Genomic DNA, 22,697 nt, shown 5'->3' with positions numbered 1-22,697 from the left:
GCTGAACTTAGCCACACACAGCTGGTAAGGGTTAGTTTGGGAATCCAATGTGTCAAAATCCTCCTCATAAAAAGCAGAACTTCTACTTTAGCGTGTCAAATGGCAAACATCAGGTTTGAGAATTTCCTCTTATATTTGTTTACATAAGAGGAAATTTGTTTATTTTTTGTATATTTGTTTATATATTTGTTAAATTTTGTTTATAGCTAGGATGGGGATATTTATGAATGTAGAAACAACTGATGGCTTTAAAACCAGTGGAAGAGGAGGACAAGAAATAAAGGGAAATATAAGGAAATTATCTACTACTGATCTATTACACTTCAGTGTTTATTTCATCTACTTTTTTTTTACATCTGTTAAAAATCTAGCTACTCAATGCACACTCAAGAAACCTTTTAGGAAGGAGAATTGGGTGAATTCAGTCTTGCAGCAAGCTCCTTGGAGTTTATTGATATGTGGCTGTAGGAAACTAGATAAAATATGTTGTCTCAGCAAGCTGATGACGAAATCTAATAAATGTTTATAGCCCATAATGAGGGCAGGGGTCAGTGTACTGTGTAAAAAGAAGAACCTTTGGACTTGAGTTTTCCATTTCCATATGCCACTAAATCTGGTTTATTTAAAACAGTGACCTTAAACATTTTGGGGTAGGAAAATATTTTTTGTTGGGATGGAATAAGGAGTATTTAACAAATATCTGAAATTCCTGCCTCTGTTCTTGTTGAAACCCCCCATTACTGAGCACTCAGTAAGGTGGTTTTTTATTTAGGTTGTTCATGAAGGTGTGCTCTGCCCTGGAGGTTGTTTTTGATTGAAGTAATTATTGTAAAGACCTCAAAGGAACCCATACCAATTAGTTTAAGATCTTGATATAACCTCATAAAAATACTTATAATTTGGTGAGGAATGTTTTCAGGAATTAAATATTCCATGTGGTACTTAATTTTTAACAGAGCACAGAATATCGATATGTTGGCACCAAGGACTTAATTCTATTCCCATCATGGCATCGTCTACTCTGACTTAAGTAAGATTTAAACACAGGGATGTCCCTGATTCCTTCTCATAGTTTGAGAATTGGATTTACTTGCAATGTAGTCCTTTTCCTAGTTAGTGGTGTTATGATTTTCCTGCTTGCTCTGCAGAAACAGTTAGAAGAGACTAGTGATTTTTGCTTGAATGATCATAATTAAGGCAGTAAACATCAAGAGTCTTGATTAAATTCTATTTCACTTTGTGAATGGAAGCATTCATATTCTACTTGCCTTAAATACTTGTTCTCCCCTGCTTTTAATCTGGCTTAGTTCTGCTCATTCAAGCACAGATGTCTTCAGACAGTTACCTTTCAAATGTTTCCAGTGAAGGTGAAGCCCAGCTTTTTATTTTGTGTTGATTTTTTAAAAAAATTTTGTGTGTGTGTTCAGAACACTTTGTCTAAATGGAAGGCATTCTGAAAGACAGAAAAAAAACCTAAACAAAACCCTTCTATATGTACAAACTGTCATTAAAAACTGTGATAGCCTAATACTGAAACACTGTGTGCCTCCCTCTCAAAGCAATGGTTGGTGGGGACTTGCCTTCTAATCTCTTGCTACCCTTCTGCCTATGAAAAATATCAGCAGTAATGGGATGTAGTGGATTCTTCCTAGGAGAAGGAGTAATAAGGAGAAATAAGTAAGTTATTGGTTTTTTATTCAGTGACAAATGTTGGGTTTATATGCATGCACAGTGAAGGGCATCCTAGGCAGAATGAGTTCAGTGACAAAGGTCCTGGAAACAAAGCAGCGAGTGATTACCCAGGGAGTGTGGCAAAAGGTATGTTTTTGTTGAAACTTCCCAATTCCTTGTTTCCCCCAACCTGTCCCTCACCTGACAGGGTGTGTATACCAAATGGAAAACTTGCATGGAAGATATGAGAAGAAGGAAGCAAGTCAGGAACTCTTCTTCAGTATTCTTTATCCTGCCATTCATTTTAGAAATATTTGAAATTGGAAGCCCAATTAAAGAAATCATTAGTGTAAAATTACTGAAGTATCTCTAGGGTATATTCACATTTAAAGAAATCTTTAATGTCAAAATACTGAAGTGTCTCTAGGGTATATTCACCATTGTGTTGTCTTACTTGCCTGAAGAAAAGCCTAAATAAGAAAAGGCCAGTGCTTTCTTCCTGCTTTATCTCCAAGGAACCATTCCCTGTGGCAGGGGAGCAGGAAATCTGAAGAATATTCTCTTGTAGGTAGAGCTGGTCATTTCCATGTGCCGAAGGGACCAGGGCTGTGACACAGGGCTTTATTCCCGGTTTCTGCAGTTCCATATGGCAAGTAAGGGGGTGCCATGTGGTTCAGTGTGGACTGAAAGAGGGCAAAAGGTTCTGGCAAACATCCTGACACCTTTTTAACATTTGGATTTTGAGCTTTATAACTTTCAGTTATGGCTTACTGATGTTCTGAGTGTTTCCTACATAGAAGTCTTTGTAGAGTACCCCAGCACACCTTAAAATGGTGGTGTCATCAATTACAACAATCAGGTTATCTGTTTAGTGTGAAGTTATAAGTTTAGTGTGAATGAGCTGGTAAATATCTTGCCAATATCCTGTTTGGAGGAGAAGAGATTGTTGCACAATGATGAAAGCTTTCCTGATATTCTGTCTGGTTGATTCCATCAGAAGGAAGCCTCTACTGAGAAAGGTAAAATCTTGCAGAGGGAATGCAGAATTCCCAAGTGGTCCCATAACCCATGGAGTACAGCCAGTGTTGGCTGGGAGGAGATGAGAGTGAGAGAGGAGCTTAGCTCTGAATCACCCCCTTGAAAAATTTCTATCAATTTTTAAGAGAGCTTAGAAAAGCAAGTACCCTTGGCTACAGCCAGGCCTTTGACTATCCTCCCACCCTCTGTACTTAAAATGCAATTTTCAGTGTTCATTTAGTGCCATAATTGTTTTAAGCATTTGAAGAATGGGAGTAGGGTTTATTACTTTCATATGTGTGTCCTGTCTTTTGAGAGAGAGCAAGGTTTGACTAAAGTAGAGCTCACATAACATTTCTCAAGCCCAAGAATAACTTGTTAAGTTTGCTTTTGTTTTGGATACCTCTGGATGCCTGTGAAATTTAATTGACTGAAATTATGGTGAAGGTTTTTTTGGGTTTTTTTCCCCTTAAAGGCAGAAAAGGCGAGTGAGGGGCTCCACTCTGCTCTTTGTACTTGCCATGCCACATGGCATTTGGCACTTGGGTGGGATGGGAAGCTCGACCCCATTCTCACACATCTTCCCTTCCCTGTTTGCTTAACCTGCCTATTAACCTTGTCTTACCAAAGGCAGAAACCCTCCAGGGCAAAGAACTTCCCCTGCTACTGTGCTTGTAAAACACCTGGAATAACGGGGCACCACTGGAATAAAAACACCCCTGGCTTCCCCAAGCTCTGAAACCTTGGATCCTGTGGAAGGAGGGGGGATAGGAATGGGATGGGAGCCCTCCCAACAGGGCTCTCCAGCCTGAGCTTATGTAATGGAAAATGGCACGGGTCCCTGCGGAGTGAGGCTGGAATGCGGCAATTGTAGTGCCTCGTTTAAACAGAATGGAAACATTGCAGATTCATAAAACTTGTGAGTCAGAAAGTTTACAGCTTTCCTTCCTTAAGGCAAGGGGAAAAATCTATACTGCAGCTTTTAGATAAACACGTTAATGTTCAACAGGAATGTGACTGGGAAAGAGCACCGAGAGCCTCTGAGGCAAAGCAAACTTAAAACTTCGGGGTTTGGATATTTTGCGTTTGCTGTAGTGCTGTTTATTTTTTTTTTAGCCTAGTTTTTGGTAAAGTTACCTTACAGCCCTGGCACTAATCAGTATTTACAGTAACAAATTCTAATTGCTATTTAGAAGAGGAAAAGAAAGCCCCAAAAGCTAAATATGAGTTACTCCACTGCATACCTTTGGAGTTTGGTGAGGCTTACTCAGAATCATAGGGCCTAAATATAATGTTCTAGACGTAGGTGCAAATTTTCCTGTTTTTTTATTCTTTATTTCCTTTAAAAGCTAAAATTAAATTAAAAAGGAAAAAAAAAGTATGGCAATATTCCTTTTTAAAAATGAACAACAATATAATATTTATTAGTATGTGGTTATATAAATTGTGACTAATTAGTGCCCTTAATGAAGAAGAAAATTCGGGATTTAATGAAGGTGGAATTGTCTGCTAAATCCACAAGCTTCATATTCTCCTTCTTGCAATGCTGTCTGAGTCCATGCCTGTAGTCTTTGGTTTTCTGACTCATCACTTGGGTCTCAGACCTTTTCCACTCCCTGCTTTAAAATAATGGGTTTTGATGTTGAATTAACACTGATGTACTGGCAGACAGTTAGGTCTTGTGGGAAAAGGAAGGAAGTAGCTTCTAGTCTGTTTTCAAGAACTCATTGAAGAAAACCAATTTCTCCCTTTGGCTTCCTCAGAACAGTCAGAATCCAAAACAGAGGGGAAAGGAACAACATCTGATTTAAATGGCACTTCAGAAAAATGCCAGTTTACTCTGTTACCAGTGTGCCTTGTCTGTGGTTTTCTCCAGCAAACTCCATGTGAAAAAAGGACACATCCATTGTCTCTTACATCTCCCTCAGGAGCACCAGACAGGATCTTTCTGTGCCTCCTGGGTGAGGCACATGGAGCTGCAGGGATGTTGTATTAAACACTTCTTAGGCTTTTCTTAGCCTAGAGTTTTAGAGAAGCCAAGCTCTTAGGGGTTGCCATGTTTTCTGTGTCTCTCACTTTATCTCTGAAGCACAGATCTCTGTTCCTTTGTCTGCTTTGTCAGTATGCACATGCCTGATTAGCAAGAGCATCTCTGGATGATTAAGGAGAAAAATTCTGGTGTCAATATCTCTGCAGACACTTCATGATGAAAAGGAACTTGGCTGTTTCAAGAATTGGCTGTTTGAACAGTAATGTTATGAGCAACTATAAAGAGATATTAGGATTGCCTCCTGATGATTTTTTTTCCTATGTGTTAGAAATACATTTGAGAGATAGAATGGATGTATGAAGGAGCATCTGTGGTCTGTGATGTGAATGAGGAACAATGCTTGCATTTTGAAAAGTGATTTTGTAGTAACTGATGCTTCTATTTAACCTTTTTGCTTTTCCCTGGGCCAAATCAGTACTTAGTATGTTCTCTGTGAATTTGTCTAATTATGGTCACATCTCTGAATGGTTTGACATCCCAGTGAAGGAAATATCAAGACCAGGAGGAAGAAGAGAAACCAGTGTAACGTGGAATGAACATAAGAACCATCTACCTGTCCTGTCAGGGTGTCATTTAACTGGAAAGGTTTTATTAAATATTGGATAAAAACAATGAAATACGATCTGCACTTCACAACTTTTGATTGAACAACTACATGTTCAGTCCAGACCTTTGGGGCTTAGATGATCCTGCAGAGTGGTTTGCAGAGCTCTGTCTGTGATTGCAGCAGGGCAGCTGGCAGCACTGGAATGCTCCTGCTCTGTTTCCACAGGACACAGAGAAATGAGCTGCTGCAACTGCTTGTGCTTCCCAGGAGCCATTCCTCTGAATTAATTTGTGATTTGTGTTTAGTGGTAGTTAAACTAATTAATCATAAAGATCTGGATGGATTCCATTCTCTCAGTGAAAGGAAGCTCTTCCCAAATCAACAATATTTCTCTAGCATTTGTTGCCTCCTGATCCCATATTCTTTCCCTGCATTTTCCTGTTTCTAGCAAAGTTAATTGGGAATTCTGTTTTATATAAGGACTTAGGCAGTGAATCTATAAGGAGGAATAACTTTTACCACAGAATTTTGCTGAAACTTTTTTCATCCATTCAGGGTTTGGCCCTGTTTTGTTTCCTGAGTTGGCTGAGAAGGGAGCTGACACTTCTGATACCAAGATTCCTTTAGAGATCATACCTTTATGATCCCAGCTGTAGTTAGGAAAGCCTGGATCAAAGGGAAGTCTGTAGTCACCACTTTGCAGAACCATAGCAACAGGGCAATCAAGTGGTTTACTGGCTCTTGCCAGATTTCTGCTAATGGATGTGGAGGCTTGTAAGCAAGAAACACTTTGCTGTAAGGACTGGGAGGTGTTGGGTTGTCTGCCACACACAAGGGCTGCAAAAGCAGAGAGCTTTTGGCACCTTGACATGGTTTTGTAGAGACATCCTGCTGAATGTCAAGAGAGCTGTTTCAGCTCAGCTTACCACTAAGAATACAGAAAACCTGTGTGGTTCAGAGCTATTGAGGAGAGAATACTTTGGAGTGATTTGTCAGTCATGTATTTCCAAGGCCCAGTGACATTTATCAAAGAATTCAGTGAAACTCTATTAACCCAGCAGCTCTGTTAATGATGTGTGGATTTTTTGCTTGCCTCCCCCCCATAGTTTCAACATGCTCTTGCAATTGATTTATTATTCACGTGAGGCTGGAGCAGTGCTGGGAGAAAGGGTGTTATTAAAACCTAGCTCCAGAAGAAAAGTGCATTTTCTCTAATTAAAACAAACTGCACAGTGCTGCCAATGTCCCTGTTCCAACTGAGGTGGGTAACGAGATTTAAAGGAAAAAACTGCCTTCTTGCAAAGGTCATCCCCAAATTATGGAATGTGAAACAAAACCTGTCCCATTTTTCTTTTAAGGCTCAATTTTCTGTTCTGCATTCCTACCTGTAGACTAAATTAATTTTCCAAGTGTTTAAGGTTTATTTTTTGAAAAAGGCTTCACTTACAGCAGAAGTGTACAGGTGGTCTGAGTGCTTAAAACACTTTCCTCATAAGAGGCTCCTCATGTAGACTGATCATAGAGTTCATCTGGGGAGTCACCATCTGTGTTAGAAAACAGAGACATTTGAAATAAATCCTTTTTCTCTATATATCTTTAGGTTCTGAGGGGTTTTAGAATACATTTCCCTGTGTATTTTAAAAAGAAGTATATTTTATAAGTTAGTGCAAGCAAAGAGTGATGAGTACAGTTCTTTTGAACAGAAATGAGTCTCATAATGCCATGACAGCTTAGAGATTGTGCATGTAGATGCTGTTGTTCCAGACCCCTGACAGTTTGTGGCACTTCAAGAAATTGGTACTTAAGCAGGATGCATATCTGAGTGTGTTTTCTTGATTTGGGATTTGCTTGCTTGTGGACTTTTAAAGCAATTTTTCCATACACATTGACCTAGAAGGGATTTTCATATTGGGAAGTGCCAGAAAGCAAAGCCAGATTCATTCAAAAGCTATTAACCTTTTGGAAACTTGGTCCTAGAGGATGGCAGGGAAGACAGCTTAATATTTGAAACAAAAAAAATCACTGGGTTTGTGCTTTCTCAAATCTTACACCAGGTTAAAATATGCTCAGAGGAAAGGAGGGTTCACTTGGTGCACATGTAAAGGCAGGCAGTGTAATGTCAGACTTTGAAGATTTGAGAGTTTTGTGAGTGTAATTCATGTTGTAAAGATCCTGAAGCAACATGTTACTAGGAAAGCATGAGTGGAAAAGACAAAACATGACTTTGAAAGGATGAATGCCATAGAGGAAGTATTGAAGCATCTAATCTTTAATCATTTAAACTGGCCTTAAAAGAGTCCTGGAATAAAAATAAAATAAAATAGAGTGCTCCTTTTCTTAGGATGACAGAGCATGGGTTCCATCTCCCCAAAATCTCAGGTGTTTTGCACATTAGCTTCCTGCTTAATTTCTTGCCACAGGATTCACACAGAAATGAGACCAATCCCTAGGTAGTTGGAAAGACCTTTTTTGCTGAACTTTTCCCATGTAGTCTTTTGCAAAGATAGCACAGATGTAAAATCCTTGCTTCTGCAGCTTCTTTGTAAGTTCTCTATTTCCAGCCACGTCAGTGCGAGGATCCACAAAGCAGCCAACAATGCTCCCAGAAAATAAAGGATAAGCAAATGAAACCAAGGCAAATACTTGATTTCCTCTTCTTCACTATCCTCTCAAATAACTGCTTACATTCAATCTCAGAGATATACACTGCCTATCAATTCAAGGAATGCTTCCTGTAACAGAAAGGAAAACACTGGGCTATACAGAAGAAAATTTAGCAAGTATGTGAGAGAATTGTTTTGCAAACTCTTCTTCTCATTTGATGGAACAAGCAGGATCTGTGCTCCTGATGAGCAGTGCCTTAGCTTGTCTCACAAAATTGTCAGTTTTTTATTTTATTTGTTCATTCATTTATTTATTTATTCAGGAGACTGAGGAGGAATTAATTCATAAAATGCTTGCTTTAGAATCTGCTTGCTGGCTTTTTTATTAGATAAAATGGGTTGTTACACACTATTGCCTTGGTATTTCAACATTTACTAATGATACAGATTTTAAAAACTAAAGAATATGAATAATTCAGGCAATGGTAATGCAAGCCCTGGCAAAACAGTACATTAGCTTATTCCTGAGCAATTTTAATTCACATCTTCAAACTGTAATCATAGTGAACATAGCATTTGGCAGATCGAGCATGTCAGTGCTTCAATTCCTTGATGATAAAAAGGTGCTCCATTCTGAATAGGTTATAATTACTCTTCCTTCAGTTAAAACTCTGCTCATCTGGGAGGAAAGAGCTGGGGATTTTCACTGTGCTTTGCAAGTCTTCCCTCTGCTTCACCTCCCCCACTCGAGATGGAGAAGCCTTGGCTTGGTGTGGTTTTGAAAGAGGAAACTTCTTCCAGTGTCCTGGATGAAATACATTAATTGTGGAGCAGCACACAAAATGGTTGCAGTATTTTAATTAGTACTGTAGGATTTTAATTAGTAATGTAGGATTTTAAAAGTAAGCATTACCAAATGCAAATTAATGCTTTTACCAAATGGAGTAAGTATGAATTTTTTTAATGAGCTCTCAGTATAAAGCTGATATGGGAGAAGGAAGTGTCTAGAAAGCACCTTGGTAGGTTGGAGACTAAAAGGTGTGCCAGATTGTGGTGTGGTGGGTGCTGTGCCTGTTTTTCTGAAGAATCATTTCCACATATTAAGAATGGGAAGAAGCATCAAAAACTTCTGAGAAGTGGAGGGAGAGAAATAACTATTCCAGACAGAGTGGGAATACGTAGCCAGGCCTTGGCTGCTGATGTATGGTTCCACAGAAAGTTGTGTATTTCTTCTCATATTCTAAGGACTGAAAAACCAAGGATTATTGTGTTTCCCATTTTGTCTGCAGAACCACAAAGCTGACCTAAGGAAAGGCACATGTGCAGCTTCTCTGCCAAGGCTTTCCTGCTGCCCCTCAGTCCCTCCCCATCTCCCATGCTCTCCCAGAACTGGCACGGGCACCAGCATGTTTGTAAATTAAATACCTGCTCTTCCTCTCACAGGTGGATTTGCTGAGTTCTCCAGCTCTTTCCCTGGTCTCTGTGAAGGAAAATCCACACTCATCCCTACTTGCATTTCTCAACCCTGCCTACCTGTTTCCAACACTGGCCCAACCAGAATCCTGCCTCATCTCTACCTTGGGTGTCAGCGAGATGTCCTCAACAAGGTGAGCATTCTGGGTGCCATGTTGTCACTATAGGACATGAAATAACACGACACACACACGCAGCTCTCCCAAGGTAAAAAAAGTACTTTTAATTTCTGACTCCAACATTTATAGATTTCCAAAAGTGACAGTGGATTGGAGGGTCACCTCTCCAATGACACTGGACATACCAACAGTCCATCAAATTTCTCCTCCTCCATAAAAGAATGCAAAACAATAAGTTATTTATATAAAGTGCATGAGAGAGTTCGTTACAAGAATGTAAACATCAGAAGGCTTAGAAAAACTTAAAAGAAACAGGGTGACACCCATGTGGGTCACTGGATGTCCTCAGTGAGATGTCCTCAACAAGGTGAGCACCCTGGGTGCCACATGGGTCACTGGAAGGAGTATCTGATCTCCAGGGATCTTCCATCACGGGGCATTGTTACAGCTGTGCAACAGCAGCAGTGGAGGCAGGTAATGCACCAGCCATGGAAAGCTGTGGGAGAAGCAGTGATCCACACACCATGTAATTAATCTGTGGGTCATGTAATATAAAACTTGGGTGTCTTTCTCCTTCATGCTAGGGCAGATGGAATGGTACATTCCTCAGGAACCTGTCAACCCAACTGTCACATCTGCCATGACAGCAGGTCAAGTGCATTCCTGTCACAGCTCTGACCCACTTGTTTTGGCAGGTCTTGGAGGTTGACACAATTATATTCATGGTTACAGCAGGACAAAGGAAAATTGTCTGGTTTTAGTATTTCCTTCAAGTGCTAGGGAAAAAACAGCATTTAAACCCCCTAAGAGTTCTAAGGAAAGTTTGCTCGTTTTGGGTCTCAGTGTGCTACATTGTGGTTATTTTCCTGTGATAGACTGGTGGCATTGCAAGACAGTATTTACTTTTACAGAAAATCTTCCTTGCTCTTTGTGAAAGAGAAGAAAATTGCATTCTAACCTACATAGGAGTAACAGTGTCCTTTCTGAAAGTTAGTGTGACAGAAAGCAATCTGTGGTGTGGTTATGGCCCCGAAGGAGCTTCCTACTTACACCTCATGGCTTGTGCCAGCATTTAAAATGTATAACTTTCTGCCTTCCCACTTGCATAACTATTCTTTTCTTCCAGACCTGGATTTTATTTCCTGGAACAAAATAACATTTTAAGGTGCTATTAATTTTCAGATTAAACAAGTCATAAAATGTAAATAAGCTTACAAAAGAGCATTTACCTTCTTTTCACAGAGTTGTTAGTATTAGGATTTCTGGATCTTCCTCCCATCGTAATTCACTTTTTCCTTTTGGGCGCCTTACAATGAAGGCACTGTTATGGTTATTACACTGGAACATGTCACAGTGGGAATGATTGATTCTTCAGAACAGAAGGAAGCATAACTTCTTTCTTTAGCCTCAGCCTGAAAGACAAGCACTAATATTTTGGGGTTGGCTTGCAGATTTTGGACTTTGGCATCTGCAGCCTTCTTGGTCCATATGAATAATCAATCCTACATCAAAAACCTGGCATAACTGTGATGACTGGACTGTGCAGCCCATCAATGGTTATGCTTTAAAAGAAATAATAAGGTTTTCTATTCTTCCCAATTCATCACCCCCCCTTAGCTATGTAACAAACCTGACCATTTGTCCACACTGTGCCATGAGTGTGGGCTATCAGAACTCAACATCACATGTTAGACTGTTCTGACTGAACAGGACAGAGTTCTGGCTCTTCTGCTCAATAAGCATCTCTCTGTTTCTCCTCACTAAAAGATGTCTATTCTTGCAGAAAGAATATGGGGAAAAATCAATCATTTGTCTTTGTGGCTTTTATTCCAGTTGAAATCAGCAGTGTAAGAATTCGTTCATGCTGCTGCTCCTATGGATTGACAAACTTTATTATATATCTGCTATGAAAGAAAAAGGATTAAAACCAGATTTTGAGTTGTTTTCTTTTTCTTAATGTTTATTTTGAGATGAGTTTCCATAGAAATCTGGCCAAAAGCTCCCCAGTGTTTATGTTCAGTGTAAGTAGTGTCCAAGCCTGGTATTGCATGTCCCTTACTGCCAGATCCTCTCTGAACCAGGGCAGTTTGATAAGCATTAGTCCAACATGCTTAATTGCTTTTCTGTGTCAAGATGCTTCCTTGGAGGAGACTGGATGGCTTGTGGTGGAGCCATCTTTACTTTTCCAGTACTTCTTCCATATTTTCTTCCAGTACTACTTCTTTTTGTACTAAGGTGGCCACTGCATCCCAAACTACTTTGCACAACTCTGAATACCATCCATATGGAGAGATGCAGAAAAGAGGCGCCTCTCTTTTATTTCAGTCATGAAAACTGACTTACTTAAAAGCCCAGTTGACTTCTAAATGTACACTGAGAGTCTTTGCTTGTTCTTGTGACATTTCTCTGCAAGAGGCCTAGAGACTGAAAACTGAAATTGTACATCACAGAGCAGGACTCCTATAAAATGCCACTCAGTGCTGTGTGGAAATGGTTTAATTAAAGATCTTAATCTCTTTCCTTGAGGTTTTGAGAGAGTTTTGCACATTCCCTTAGAAACAAGAAACTCCTGGACTTGAGAGGTGACTGCAGGAGGCATCCATTTCATTTCCTATTTCCCACCAATATCTGTGATGGGGCAATTTCAGTCCCAGATATGTGATCTGGAAAACACATATTCAGGTCAGCAAACTGCATGTGGGAAGTGTTTGTTGTCAGTTTGCGTGCTGAGAATTTAAACCAAAGTAGCAAAAAGTTCATTCTCTTGGAAGTGATGCTTCAGAGTAGCAGAAGGTATTCTACCATTACTTCTGTTCTTTGTTAACTCCATTTTTATGGGATTTGCAGGCCATGTGTTACTTGGACACACTGGATGTCTCATTAGAAGTTGTTAAAAGAATTCAAAGCCGAGGAGTTCTTTTTCCTAGAAGAATGTCCCTTACACAGCTAGAGCAATTCCAACACAAATTTCAGTTTGGTCATTAACTTTGTAATGTGCCAAAGGTACCATTTGACTTTTCTAGGTTTAATCTTCCTCTCTTTCCTAGGAGCTGATGCAGCAGAACGACATTGGCTACGTCCTGAATGCCAGCAATACTTGTCCAAAGCCTGATTTTATTCCAGAATCCCATTTCCTCAGAGTGCCTGTGAATGACAGCTTTTGTGAGAAAATTTTGCCTTGGTTGGATAAATCAGTGGATTTTATAGGTGAGTAGAAAATTTTAATTCTCTCTTTCAAACAGTGTTTGGGTTTCTCTGTGTGTCTGCTGTGCTGTTTTGGCTGGAGAAGCCCAGAGCTCTTTCTGGGGAGTGCAAAAATGCCCTCAGGATCTGTGGACATGATCAGCATCACTCCATAAGCACAGGAGCAAAAAGTGGGGAGATTGTGCCACTGCATGTGCCTGCTTTACAGAACAAAGACACTTCAGAGCTGCTGTCAGGCAGCCTCTCAAATGCCTGATGTATGTCTGCAGAGAGTGGGTCAGAAATTTGGACATATAACTTCTGCCTTTACCTTTGGGAAGTGCACTAGCCATGTCTGAACTGGCCAGATTGTTCCATCATGAATGCTTGCTTTTTACTTGTATATAAAATTAGAAACAATCACCTTTCCCAGACATCTAAATAGGGCTGTTTATGTGCACATTAAAATGAGCTATGCTGTGACTGCAGGATATTTCCTGTGTGTAGTCATGCTTTTTCTATACTCAATGCTACTACACAGTGCTAGAGGAAATAAGTGAGTTTTGTTTCAAGCTTCCATGAGATTTGCAATTAGCAGTTCAATTGGAAGCTTTGAATAATTTTCAATAACACTGCTTTCTTTAAAAACTTTTTATCCTGGTATGATTCTGCTGAGTTTGACAGTTTCCAATTTCTTTTGCCATGTAGAAAAAGCAAAAGCATCCAATGGCCATGTGTTGGTGCACTGTTTAGCTGGGATATCTCGCTCTGCCACAATTGCCATTGCATACATCATGAAAAGAATGGATATGTCCTTGGATGAAGCTTACAGGTAGGGACAAATCTTCCTTTCCTACTAACTCTTGTGCCTGTTGCCTTGTTTTTAAGGTGGATGATAAAAGGTTCTATGACCAAGGGTAGAAGCAGACATTTTATCTCGTAGTTCACTGGCCACATTTGTTTTAAGCATAGGTTTCCTCCAGAAACAGATTAATGGTATTGAATAGATATCACACAGCTAATATTAATTGCTCACTGCAGAATGATCTTTGATCCAAGCAGGCAAACACATGGAATGTAAACTGCCTATTCAAAGTTTGTGTCTTGTCCTGCTTCTGGCCAGGACCTGGAGGTTGTTCTGTGCCACCTCCTGTCACTGCTGGGAGCAGGGGAAGGCTCCCTTCTGAGGCAGGGTCAGGTACTCTGAGGCTCCCACATGCTGTGAATCATTTGCCTTTTTTCTCACCCCTCTGCCATTACTATGGTGCTGTTACTGTTCATTTTCTAATCTCATCACTGCTTCCAGTAAATTGTTCTTATCTCAGCCCATATCCTCCAGCTCTCCTCTCCATCCTGCTGCAGAGGTTTGGGGGTGTTTTGGTGGGAGCATCATTGCTGACCCACAGCTGTTGTGTACAAACACACACAAATAACAGAGGAGCTTGTGATCCACAGGGACAGCAGAGTGGTCAGGGCTGAAGAGAGAACTGAGGGGATTTGGTATTTAGAGCCACACTTGGGACAAATGCTGGGCTGGCTCTGTCTCCTGCAGTTTGGTGGCGCTCACAAAGAGCTGCCTGAAAGTGAAATGCCCAGGAATGGAGAAAGCCTCTTTGTTGCTCTTGAAGTCAACCAAAAACTGTGTGGGAAAGCATTTTGAAGTGCCACTTCATTTGGCATTTGGTAGTGTTTTTGGAGACCCCCTTCCCTTTCCTCCTTTACTGATACCATTTTATCTCTACTCAGATTGTGAACACTTTCCTACCCGCCCGGTGTTTTGGTTTACTTCTCACTTTATTTACTTTAACCAACTGCTTTGTTGTGTTGTACAGAAAATGATGATTTTCTTTTTGAGGGCTCCCTGGCACAGCTAGTGCACCACTGTAAGGAGTTATGCAGAACCAGTTTGAGTAACTGCCCTGGAGCAGGGGCAGAGGAGCCCCTTTGGAATCACCTGTGTGTGATTCCAAACCACCATCCCTAAAACAGGGATATGAGAGAGATGAGCACTGGGTATTGCCATGTGGAGCGTGATTTCCACAGAAACTTTTCTTTTAAGCTGTTGAATGTTGTTATGTGTGCAGTGACAAAGCTGCATGTGTTGGGACACTTCCCACATTTCCTTACTAGAGCCTGCTGGTAGCTTGGTGTTGTGCAGGAATTCCAACAGGGAACAGGTTTGGTTAAGAAGTTACAGCTCAGTTTTTCAGGTACAGAGAACAACATGAATTACAGTCAGTGTGGACAGATACTGTGCAAGGTGTGAGCTCAGTGAAAAACCTGCCTGGTCTCAGGCTGTAGAGGCTGAGGGCAGAGCTGTAGAGAACCAAACACTGCTAAAATGCACACACCTCAAGGAACTGCTTCAGGGAGCTTCTAAATTCCTCCAGGAAATCTCTGCATTAAATTCTAATTTGTATCTTAATCAAAAGCATGAACAGACTGTGAAGGATTAATCCCAGTAAGTCTTTTTCTCTTAGCAGTGAGCAACTGCTGTGAAATTTAGATTATATTCTGTCATATTTCCTTTGATATGGCTCAGGGACAATCATCTGCAGAACATTTCACTCATTGGTTTGGGATCTCTTGTTGGCCAAGCTTAAAAGAAAAATACTTTTCTTTGAATTAGTGGAAGTCATTAGATAAAATGTTTGTCTAACACTATTACAAAAATAAAAAGGTGATACTATTACTTGAAGCCAAAGTCAAAGAAATAAACTTTTAAAATCTTTTGTATAATGGACTATTTAACAGAAATAAGCCTCAGAATTAAACATTATACATGTTTTCCAACTGGAAAAAACAATGCATATTTTGAGATGAAAAAGCTTGCAAATCTTTAAAACTTGTCAGGTGATCTAGCATGCTTTCTCCACTATTTTCATTTTTAAAAATTCCAGTTTTAAATCTGGGACTGCCCAGTACTTTGGAGAGAGAGGAGAAAGTGGAAAGAACAGAGTGTTGAGGAGGCTACCAGAACACAGGGAAGAAAGATCTTTCTTTAATAACTACCCCAAGTACAACAGTTTTGACTGGAAAAATGAACAAAGACTATGAATTCTTGGGCAAATTGCTAAAAACTTTCACATCAAATGCTAAAAGAACAAACTACAGAGTTTCTCCTGAGGAGACTCACTAGATTTCTCCATTTGCCAGTGTTACACTTCTGGGTGGAAGTTTCCACTATCAGCTCATGCAATCTGATATTCCAGGTCATAGTGTCAACTTGACTACTCCTAGGATTGTTTGTTCTCTGGCAAATTAAAAGAAATCGTAATAAAAAATGCAAGTTTTGACATTGTTCATGTGCTAGCATGTACTCATACACACAAGTACACCTTTCCATTTTTCTCACTCTGCTTTTAATGACTGCACACTCATCTTCTGTACACTTCCTCAGACAGGTTTCATTTTTAATAGTATTTCATTTTCCCAGTGACACATTATATGTGTGTTTGTACTAGATTTAGTTCCTCAAGGTTTCTTTCCTTGTTAATTCTCTTGTCATCTGGACAGGAATGTTTGTTTAAAAAAAACCAAAACTGGAGGACGAGGGATTTGGGCACCTCTGTTGTGCAGCCTGTTAAAAGCAAAGTACTTATTTATCTGTATTGCAAATCAGACAGGTAGGAAACAAGAGATGCGAAAAATGAAACTATAGAGATGTGAAAAATGCATATTTTATGATTGGCTTTTCGTAAATATGAAAATTAATATTATATGTGTTGTGTTAGAAAGTAATGCTGTATTAATTCTCTTAAGTAGTGTGTTAAACATAGTTTTAGGTTATAAAAATGTTAAAATAGAAACTATGCTGTGTAGGATACTTTTTTTAAAGAAAGGACTCACAGTGAGGTAGCAGCCACAGGACACCCGAATATTTCAGAGAAAAAGAATTTATTGCCCTCTTATCAGAAGAAACAAACTTCTTCCCGCCTCAAAGGCGCTGTCAGGATTCAGAGGAAGAAGTTGACACTGACCAGACAGAATCCTGTATTTGAATGGAATTTATGCATCATGTATGAGGTGTATGAATATGCAACAGGCTATTGTTTTTAAGGGTTAATCCTTTGTTCAGGGGTGTCCTTTTTTAGGCTTGTGCTGCCCAGAAAAAGTTACCTGGATGTCTGCAACTCTTTGTCTCTATTGTCTCATATTGTCCTAATTCAATTTGTCCAAATTATTATTACTCTAATTGTATCACTATTTTTATAACCATTTTATTACTATTAACTTTCAAAATTTTAAAAACAAGTGATTGGCATTTTTCACAGAGACAATTTAGAGCATGCAGCAAGCATCATTTTGCTTTAAACTGCCTTTTTTAAACTCCATCCTCAAGTCACTTATGCTTGACTGAACCCTAGTCCAAGTCAAGAACAGGCTGTAGACATTCACAACATTGAGTGTAGGGTTAGCTGAGCAACAGGTTCTTGAATTAATTTTCTCTTTGCTTGTCCCCTCTTACCAGATTTGTGAAAGAAAAGAGGCCAACCATTTCTCCCAACTTCAACTTCCTGGGCCAGCTTTTGGACTTCGAGAAGAAGCTGAAGAACCAGAGCGGCCAGCCGGGCCCCATCAGCAGCAAGCTGAAGCTGCTGCACTTGGAGAAGAGCAGCGAGCAGGTGCAGGTGCTGGAGGGCGGCCAGAGCAGCCTCTGCCTCTCGGCCGCCTCGGAGCTGCTGGAGCCCAAGCCCACGGACACCCGCGGGCACCCGGCCCCGCTGGAGGACGGCCCGCTGGTGCAGGGCATCAACGGGCTGCACGTCTCGCTGGACAAGGTGGAGGACAGCAACCGCCTGAAGCGCTCCTTCTCCTTGGATATCAAATCCGTGTCCTACTCGGCGAGCAGCAGCTGCGTCACCGCATCGGTGCAGGGCTTCGCCTCCTCCGAGGACACGCTGGAGTACTACAAACACGCGGCTGCCCTGGAGGGGAGCGGCAAGCTGTGCCAGTTCTCCCCGGTGCAGGAGGTGGCGGAGCAGAGCCCCGAGAGCAGCCCCGACCAGGAGGAGGCGGCGCGGCCTCGGGAGGCCCCGGGCCCGTGGCCGCTGGACAGCGCGGCCTCCCGGCCCCACGCGGGCCGGCCCCTGCTGTACCCCCTGCACCGCAGCGGCAGCGTGGAGGACACCTACAGAACGAACTTCGTGTTCGGGCTCTCCACCAGCCAGCAGCACCTGGCCAAGTCCGCCGCGGGGCTGGGCCTCAAGGGCTGGCACTCGGACATCCTGGCCCCGCAGCCCTCGTCCCTCACCAACAGCTGGTATTTCGCCGCCGAGTCCTCCTCGCATTTCTACTCGGCCTCGGCGGTGTTCGGGGGCGGCGGCGCCTTCCCCGCCTACAGCTGCAGCCAGCTGCCCTCGGGCTGCGAGCAGCCCAGCGCCGTGCGCCGCCGGGCCCGCCAGGCCGACCGCGGCGACTCCCGGCGCAGCTGGCACGAGGAGAGCTCCTTCGAGAAGCAGTTCAAGCGCAGGAGCTGCCAGATGGAGTTCGGGGAGAGCATCCTGGCGGACAACAGGTCCCGAGAGGAACTGGGCAAAGTGGGCAGTCAGTCCAGCTTTTCAGGCAGCATGGAAATCATTGAAGTGTCCTGAGGGGCGGAGGCTCCTGTGACTGTGGCAGAGCTGCTCCCCCGGCGTGTGAGAGGTCCCTGTAAATCTGAAACTTTGGGTAAAAAGGTGCGGGGAGGGAAGAACCGGAGGCTTTGCTGGGAGCCAGGGAAAGGGTGGTACTGCAGGGAGACCAAGGTTGCTGCTGGGCTTTTCTCCTCTCCTCTCCGGGAGAAGGGCAGAACATTTCACAGACCTTTCCCTGGCAGAGGAAGCAATTCTGTGCAATGGATTGCCCGTCCTTTCAGTGGCTTTTAACAAGGAAGCTCTCCTGGTGTCAAACCCTTTCTCTGCTCCCACTAAACCACGATCCTACCTGTCAGAACTAGTTGTGTTCTTCCCTCCCCGTGCCCCACGTCCTCACCAGTGCACCTTAGCCCTGACACTGAGCCAACCTCTGGAGGGAGACCTTTTTCCTGAAAGAAAAGGAGACTGGGAGCGATTCCAAAGGCCATAGGGACCGGTTACAGCAAGGCTGGTCTGAACACGCCGTTCAGACAAATGTAAATACTGGTGTAACTATTGTTCTAATGAATAGGCTTTAGGTGATTCGCTAGAGAGCTGCTTCAGAGAAAAAAAAACCCCAGTACCTCAAAAATACATAAAACAAACTAGGGCTTTATGGCTGCCACATGCTGGTAGTGAGTTCATAAACAATGTGAACAAGTAATGACTGGCCACGTTTAATTTTTTTTTTTTTTAAAGCTGTCCACGCACAAGTGTTTCAGTTGGCTCAGCAGCAATTAATCTTAAAAGATGAATGAACCACACTTAGGACTGTTTCCCTCAGTCTTTTGATAAAGTATTTGTATTTTTGATACTAAACTGGCTTCTGGGAGAGGGGTAGCTGCTTTGGCTTCTAAGCTATAGAAAAGTGGTTGATATGTAGAGCTACATGCAAGAGAAGTGGCTGGTACGAGTGGCCACAACACACTTTTCTTGCCCATTAACAATTCAGTTGCTGAAAAACAATTCAAAAGTTTGGGGTTTTTTAAGGTAGAAATGAGCTGTGGTGGGTTTTGTCCTTAACTGAGCATTTCCAGGGTGGAACTGCAGATGCTCAAGGCTCTACCACGTGCTCACCCTCAGCACCCCAGGGCAGACACCTCCATCTCAAGGATGGAGGTTTCACATGAGACGAGGCACAGCCCTTCTCATGTTTTTAACAGTGACCCAGCTGCTTCCCTTCCCACCTTGGCTGCTGCTCACCTTGGGCTCCTTGTGCTCATTGCCATGAGGTTTATGGTCAGCTCAGCGAGGGATGGTACCGAGCCACTGTGTTCAGCTGCATCCTTCCTGCCCCAGGGCCTTCCCAGCACCCTCAGAACACCTTGAGGAGAGGCTGTATTCTTTTGTCCCATTTCAGTGCAGGCAGCTGTAGTAACAAATAATTAACCCTGGCCAACAGCTTTAAAAAAAAAATTGTCAGCAGCAAACTGAAGCCCTAATTCAAGTCAGCAGCTTGGGTTATGTTTGGGGTTTTTTTACTGTAAGTTTAGCTAGTTTGTGACTCAAATCTCAGGTTTTACTATATTGAAAAGTGGAGAAGATTTTTGTCATTGTTTTGTTTTTGTGGCTAGGATGTGACTTTAATTTCCTACAATGGACTGTTGAAAATAGCACTGAAAGCTACAGCATTGATTAACTTGATCCTAAAAAGTGCAAAAGGCACAGAGAGAGGAGGCACCAGGAGTCCCTGAGCCCAGAGGCTCTTTGTGCTGTGTGTGCAAGAGGCTGGGCAAGGGAGAGGCTGACAGCAGCCTGGCCACTGTGTCAGGTGCTGGCTGCTCGCTGAACGTGCTGCCACTTGTCTCTGTTTACATCTGCAGTGGAAGTGATGACATCACAGCTATTTTCAGCTGTGTGAGTGTTTGCCTGTGTTAACAGCTGAGCAGGGCTCCTCTCAGCCACATTTCAGGAAAAGCGGGTGGCTTTGATTCAAACCAGTTAATGGGAGTGAACACCTATCAATCCCTAGGGACAGAAACTGATTCTTCCTCCTCTGTGCTTCCTCAGACATGTGTGTGCTCCCTTTCTTTGTATGTTTGGGGTTGGTTTGGTTGATTGCCTTTTGAAGAACTGAAATCTGGTCTGGTGGCTCCTCATGATTCCCAGTGTGTTCTGGTTGAATCCAAGGTGTAGGGCAGATTCCCAGAGGAGGAAACCTTAACCCCATGTTCTGCACAGGGTGGTGCCCTGGCTCATATCTGAACTAGAGTCCTGTCCCTGAACAATACTGGAAATGGTTTGCAGAAGGCTGAAAAGCAAAGTGGAGGATGTGAGAGGGAAAAATGTGTACATATTCACAATGAATATAACGTATGGCATTTGGTGTGTGGCATACCTGGCATGTTTGGTGTATGGCAAGCTGGTGAAATGGTTCAGAGAGATGCGAGTTTCTCATCTTGTTGTGTCATGAGCATTACATGTATGTTATGATGAAATAAAATCAGAAATGGTACCTGTTTATACAGAAAGCTGGGGAAGGAGTTGTGGAGTGTTTTACCTGCAGCAGGACCAGGAGAGCAGGAGCCTTGTCCTTTATGGGACACCCCCTTCCCTGCAGGTGTGGTCATCAATGACAGGAGCAGCTTCAGAGCACTTCTCACAGGCAGTAGTGATTTTTCAGCACCAGTAACCATTTAGAGCTCTTACCTGTCCCTGATTATCCCCCTTCTTCTGCTCCACTGATGAGCAGCAGTGGCACTTGTGTGCAGTAACACATTCCACTAATCCAGGTGTGAGTAAGCTGTTCCTCAGGCAGCTAGGGTGCTCTTGGTGAAGCAACTATTTCAAATTGTTGAAGCTACCCAGAATGAACTCCATGCTTTTTCTTGCCTCCCTTCCATACTACTTATTTGAAGAATAATTTAATTACTTGTTTAAATACTTGTTTTGACTGATGCTGTCAGTCTTGAAGAATTCAGAGCAAGTTCTTCTCACTGAGATTGGAGCACACCCCTCACTGCTGCTTCAGAGAATGGCTCACACAAATATAGCACAGATTAGAATTAAAGAGGGCTGCCACAGTTGTATCCTTAGAGGAGAAAGCTGTGAGTTTATGTAACAGCAGCTTCAAACAGGGTGCAGTAACAAAGCCTTTTCTCTTGAGAATTTCAAAGCGCAATCCCACAATGGGAAATGCAAAATCTTCAACCTCTCTAAAAGAAACCAAACCATGAGTCAGAGCACAAGGAACAACCTGTGTGAGTTTCTGGGCTTGTTTTCTACAAACAAGATCTAGCAGCTTCTAGAGAACAAAACAAGAACCATGCAAATCAAATGGCATCATCAGCTGCTGAGCCTACACAAAAGGTTGACATGACAATCCTCTAAGATTTAGCTGCTCACCCCACTCTGCAGCCCACTTCTGATTGCAGTAGCTCTGTTCCCTCAAATTCATTCACTTGAGCTTTCAGCACTCCTCCTGCCTGCTTTGCATCCCTGGCCCTGCCAGCAGCCAGCTCTGGGAAGAAACAATCTAACTCCACCTCCAGTAAAAACCCAAGGGGCAACTGCAATCTGCCTCATGCATGTCACCAACACCTCATTTTCATTTCCCTGCCTGGCATTACTGGGAAGAGGTCCGCAAGGTCACCGGGCTCCTGATGTAACCATCACAATGACATTCCCAGAATGAAGTGAACTGAAAACAGCAAACCTCCTCCCAGCAGGGATCAGGTAGCCCTGCTTTTGAGGGGGCTGGGGAGGAGAAGAGAACAGAAATGTGGTAATCAGGTGAACTACTGTCCAAATGGTTGCTCTGAGGCAAACTGAAGTGTTTCTGCAGTAAAGCCTTGAGCTAGTTCTGTACTTCCAAGAATATTAATAAGACTCACCATAAATAGAAAAGGAAAGGGAGCTATTTTTGCTTGCAAACCACCTTGAGGTTCCTGATGGAATCTCAAATCGAGAGTTGTCCTGCTGCAAGGGATTGCTCACTTTGAGGAGTAGATTTCAGCTGCCATCTCCAGGGATCCTCATCATGCTCCACTGCTGTACAAAGCCAAAGTGTGACACTACAGGCAGCAATGGGGCTGGGCCATCAGGCCATTAAAAAAAAAAAAAACCAGAAGCAAAATCAAAACAGCAGCAAAATGTAAAGAAACCCTGTAAAACTGCCTCTCTATTCACCTGTGCAGGTGAGAGTTCATGACCATTCTGCTTTCCCAAGGCCAAGTCCCAAGCATCACTGCTCACATCTACTCAAACTGGACATCACTGCCAACCAGAACTGGGACAGCATCGGGGAAAAAAACCAACCAGCATTTATTTTCATTCTGGGAATATGATTCCTTTCAATCTCATGGCAGAGGCAGCCCCAGGGCAGCTGAAATCAGCCACCTCCATGTCAGAGAGTGGGTGCAAAGTAAAGCTGAGATTCACCTGCACTGCCCAGACACCACGGTGGGAATGAAGAATGAG

At 42.4% G+C, this 22,697-nt stretch overlaps 1 protein-coding gene across 3 annotated transcripts in view; it reads left to right on the top strand.

The window, feature by feature from the left end:
- Nucleotides 1-20,749, top strand: part of DUSP16 (dual specificity phosphatase 16) — a 58,660-nt gene extending 37,911 nt beyond the window's left edge. For all 3 annotated transcript variants that reach the window (XM_064736948.1, XM_064736955.1, XM_064736942.1), the window contains exons 5-8: nucleotides 9,332-9,495; nucleotides 12,528-12,687; nucleotides 13,372-13,495; nucleotides 17,135-20,749. In XM_064736948.1, the coding sequence (XP_064593018.1) occupies nucleotides 9,332-9,495; nucleotides 12,528-12,687; nucleotides 13,372-13,495; nucleotides 17,135-18,257 (1,571 nt within the window). In that variant the 3' untranslated portion in view covers nucleotides 18,258-20,749. The remainder of the gene's footprint in view (nucleotides 1-9,331; nucleotides 9,496-12,527; nucleotides 12,688-13,371; nucleotides 13,496-17,134) is intronic.
- The last annotated feature ends 1,948 nt before the right edge of the window (nucleotides 20,750-22,697 follow it).

Source organism: Zonotrichia leucophrys, chromosome 1A (assembly GCF_028769735.1).
Source record: "Zonotrichia leucophrys gambelii isolate GWCS_2022_RI chromosome 1A, RI_Zleu_2.0, whole genome shotgun sequence".
Lineage (NCBI taxonomy): Eukaryota > Metazoa > Chordata > Aves > Passeriformes > Passerellidae > Zonotrichia > Zonotrichia leucophrys.
Note: the sequence above shows the minus strand (reverse complement) of the source record. Positions and strands in the feature narration are given on the sequence as shown.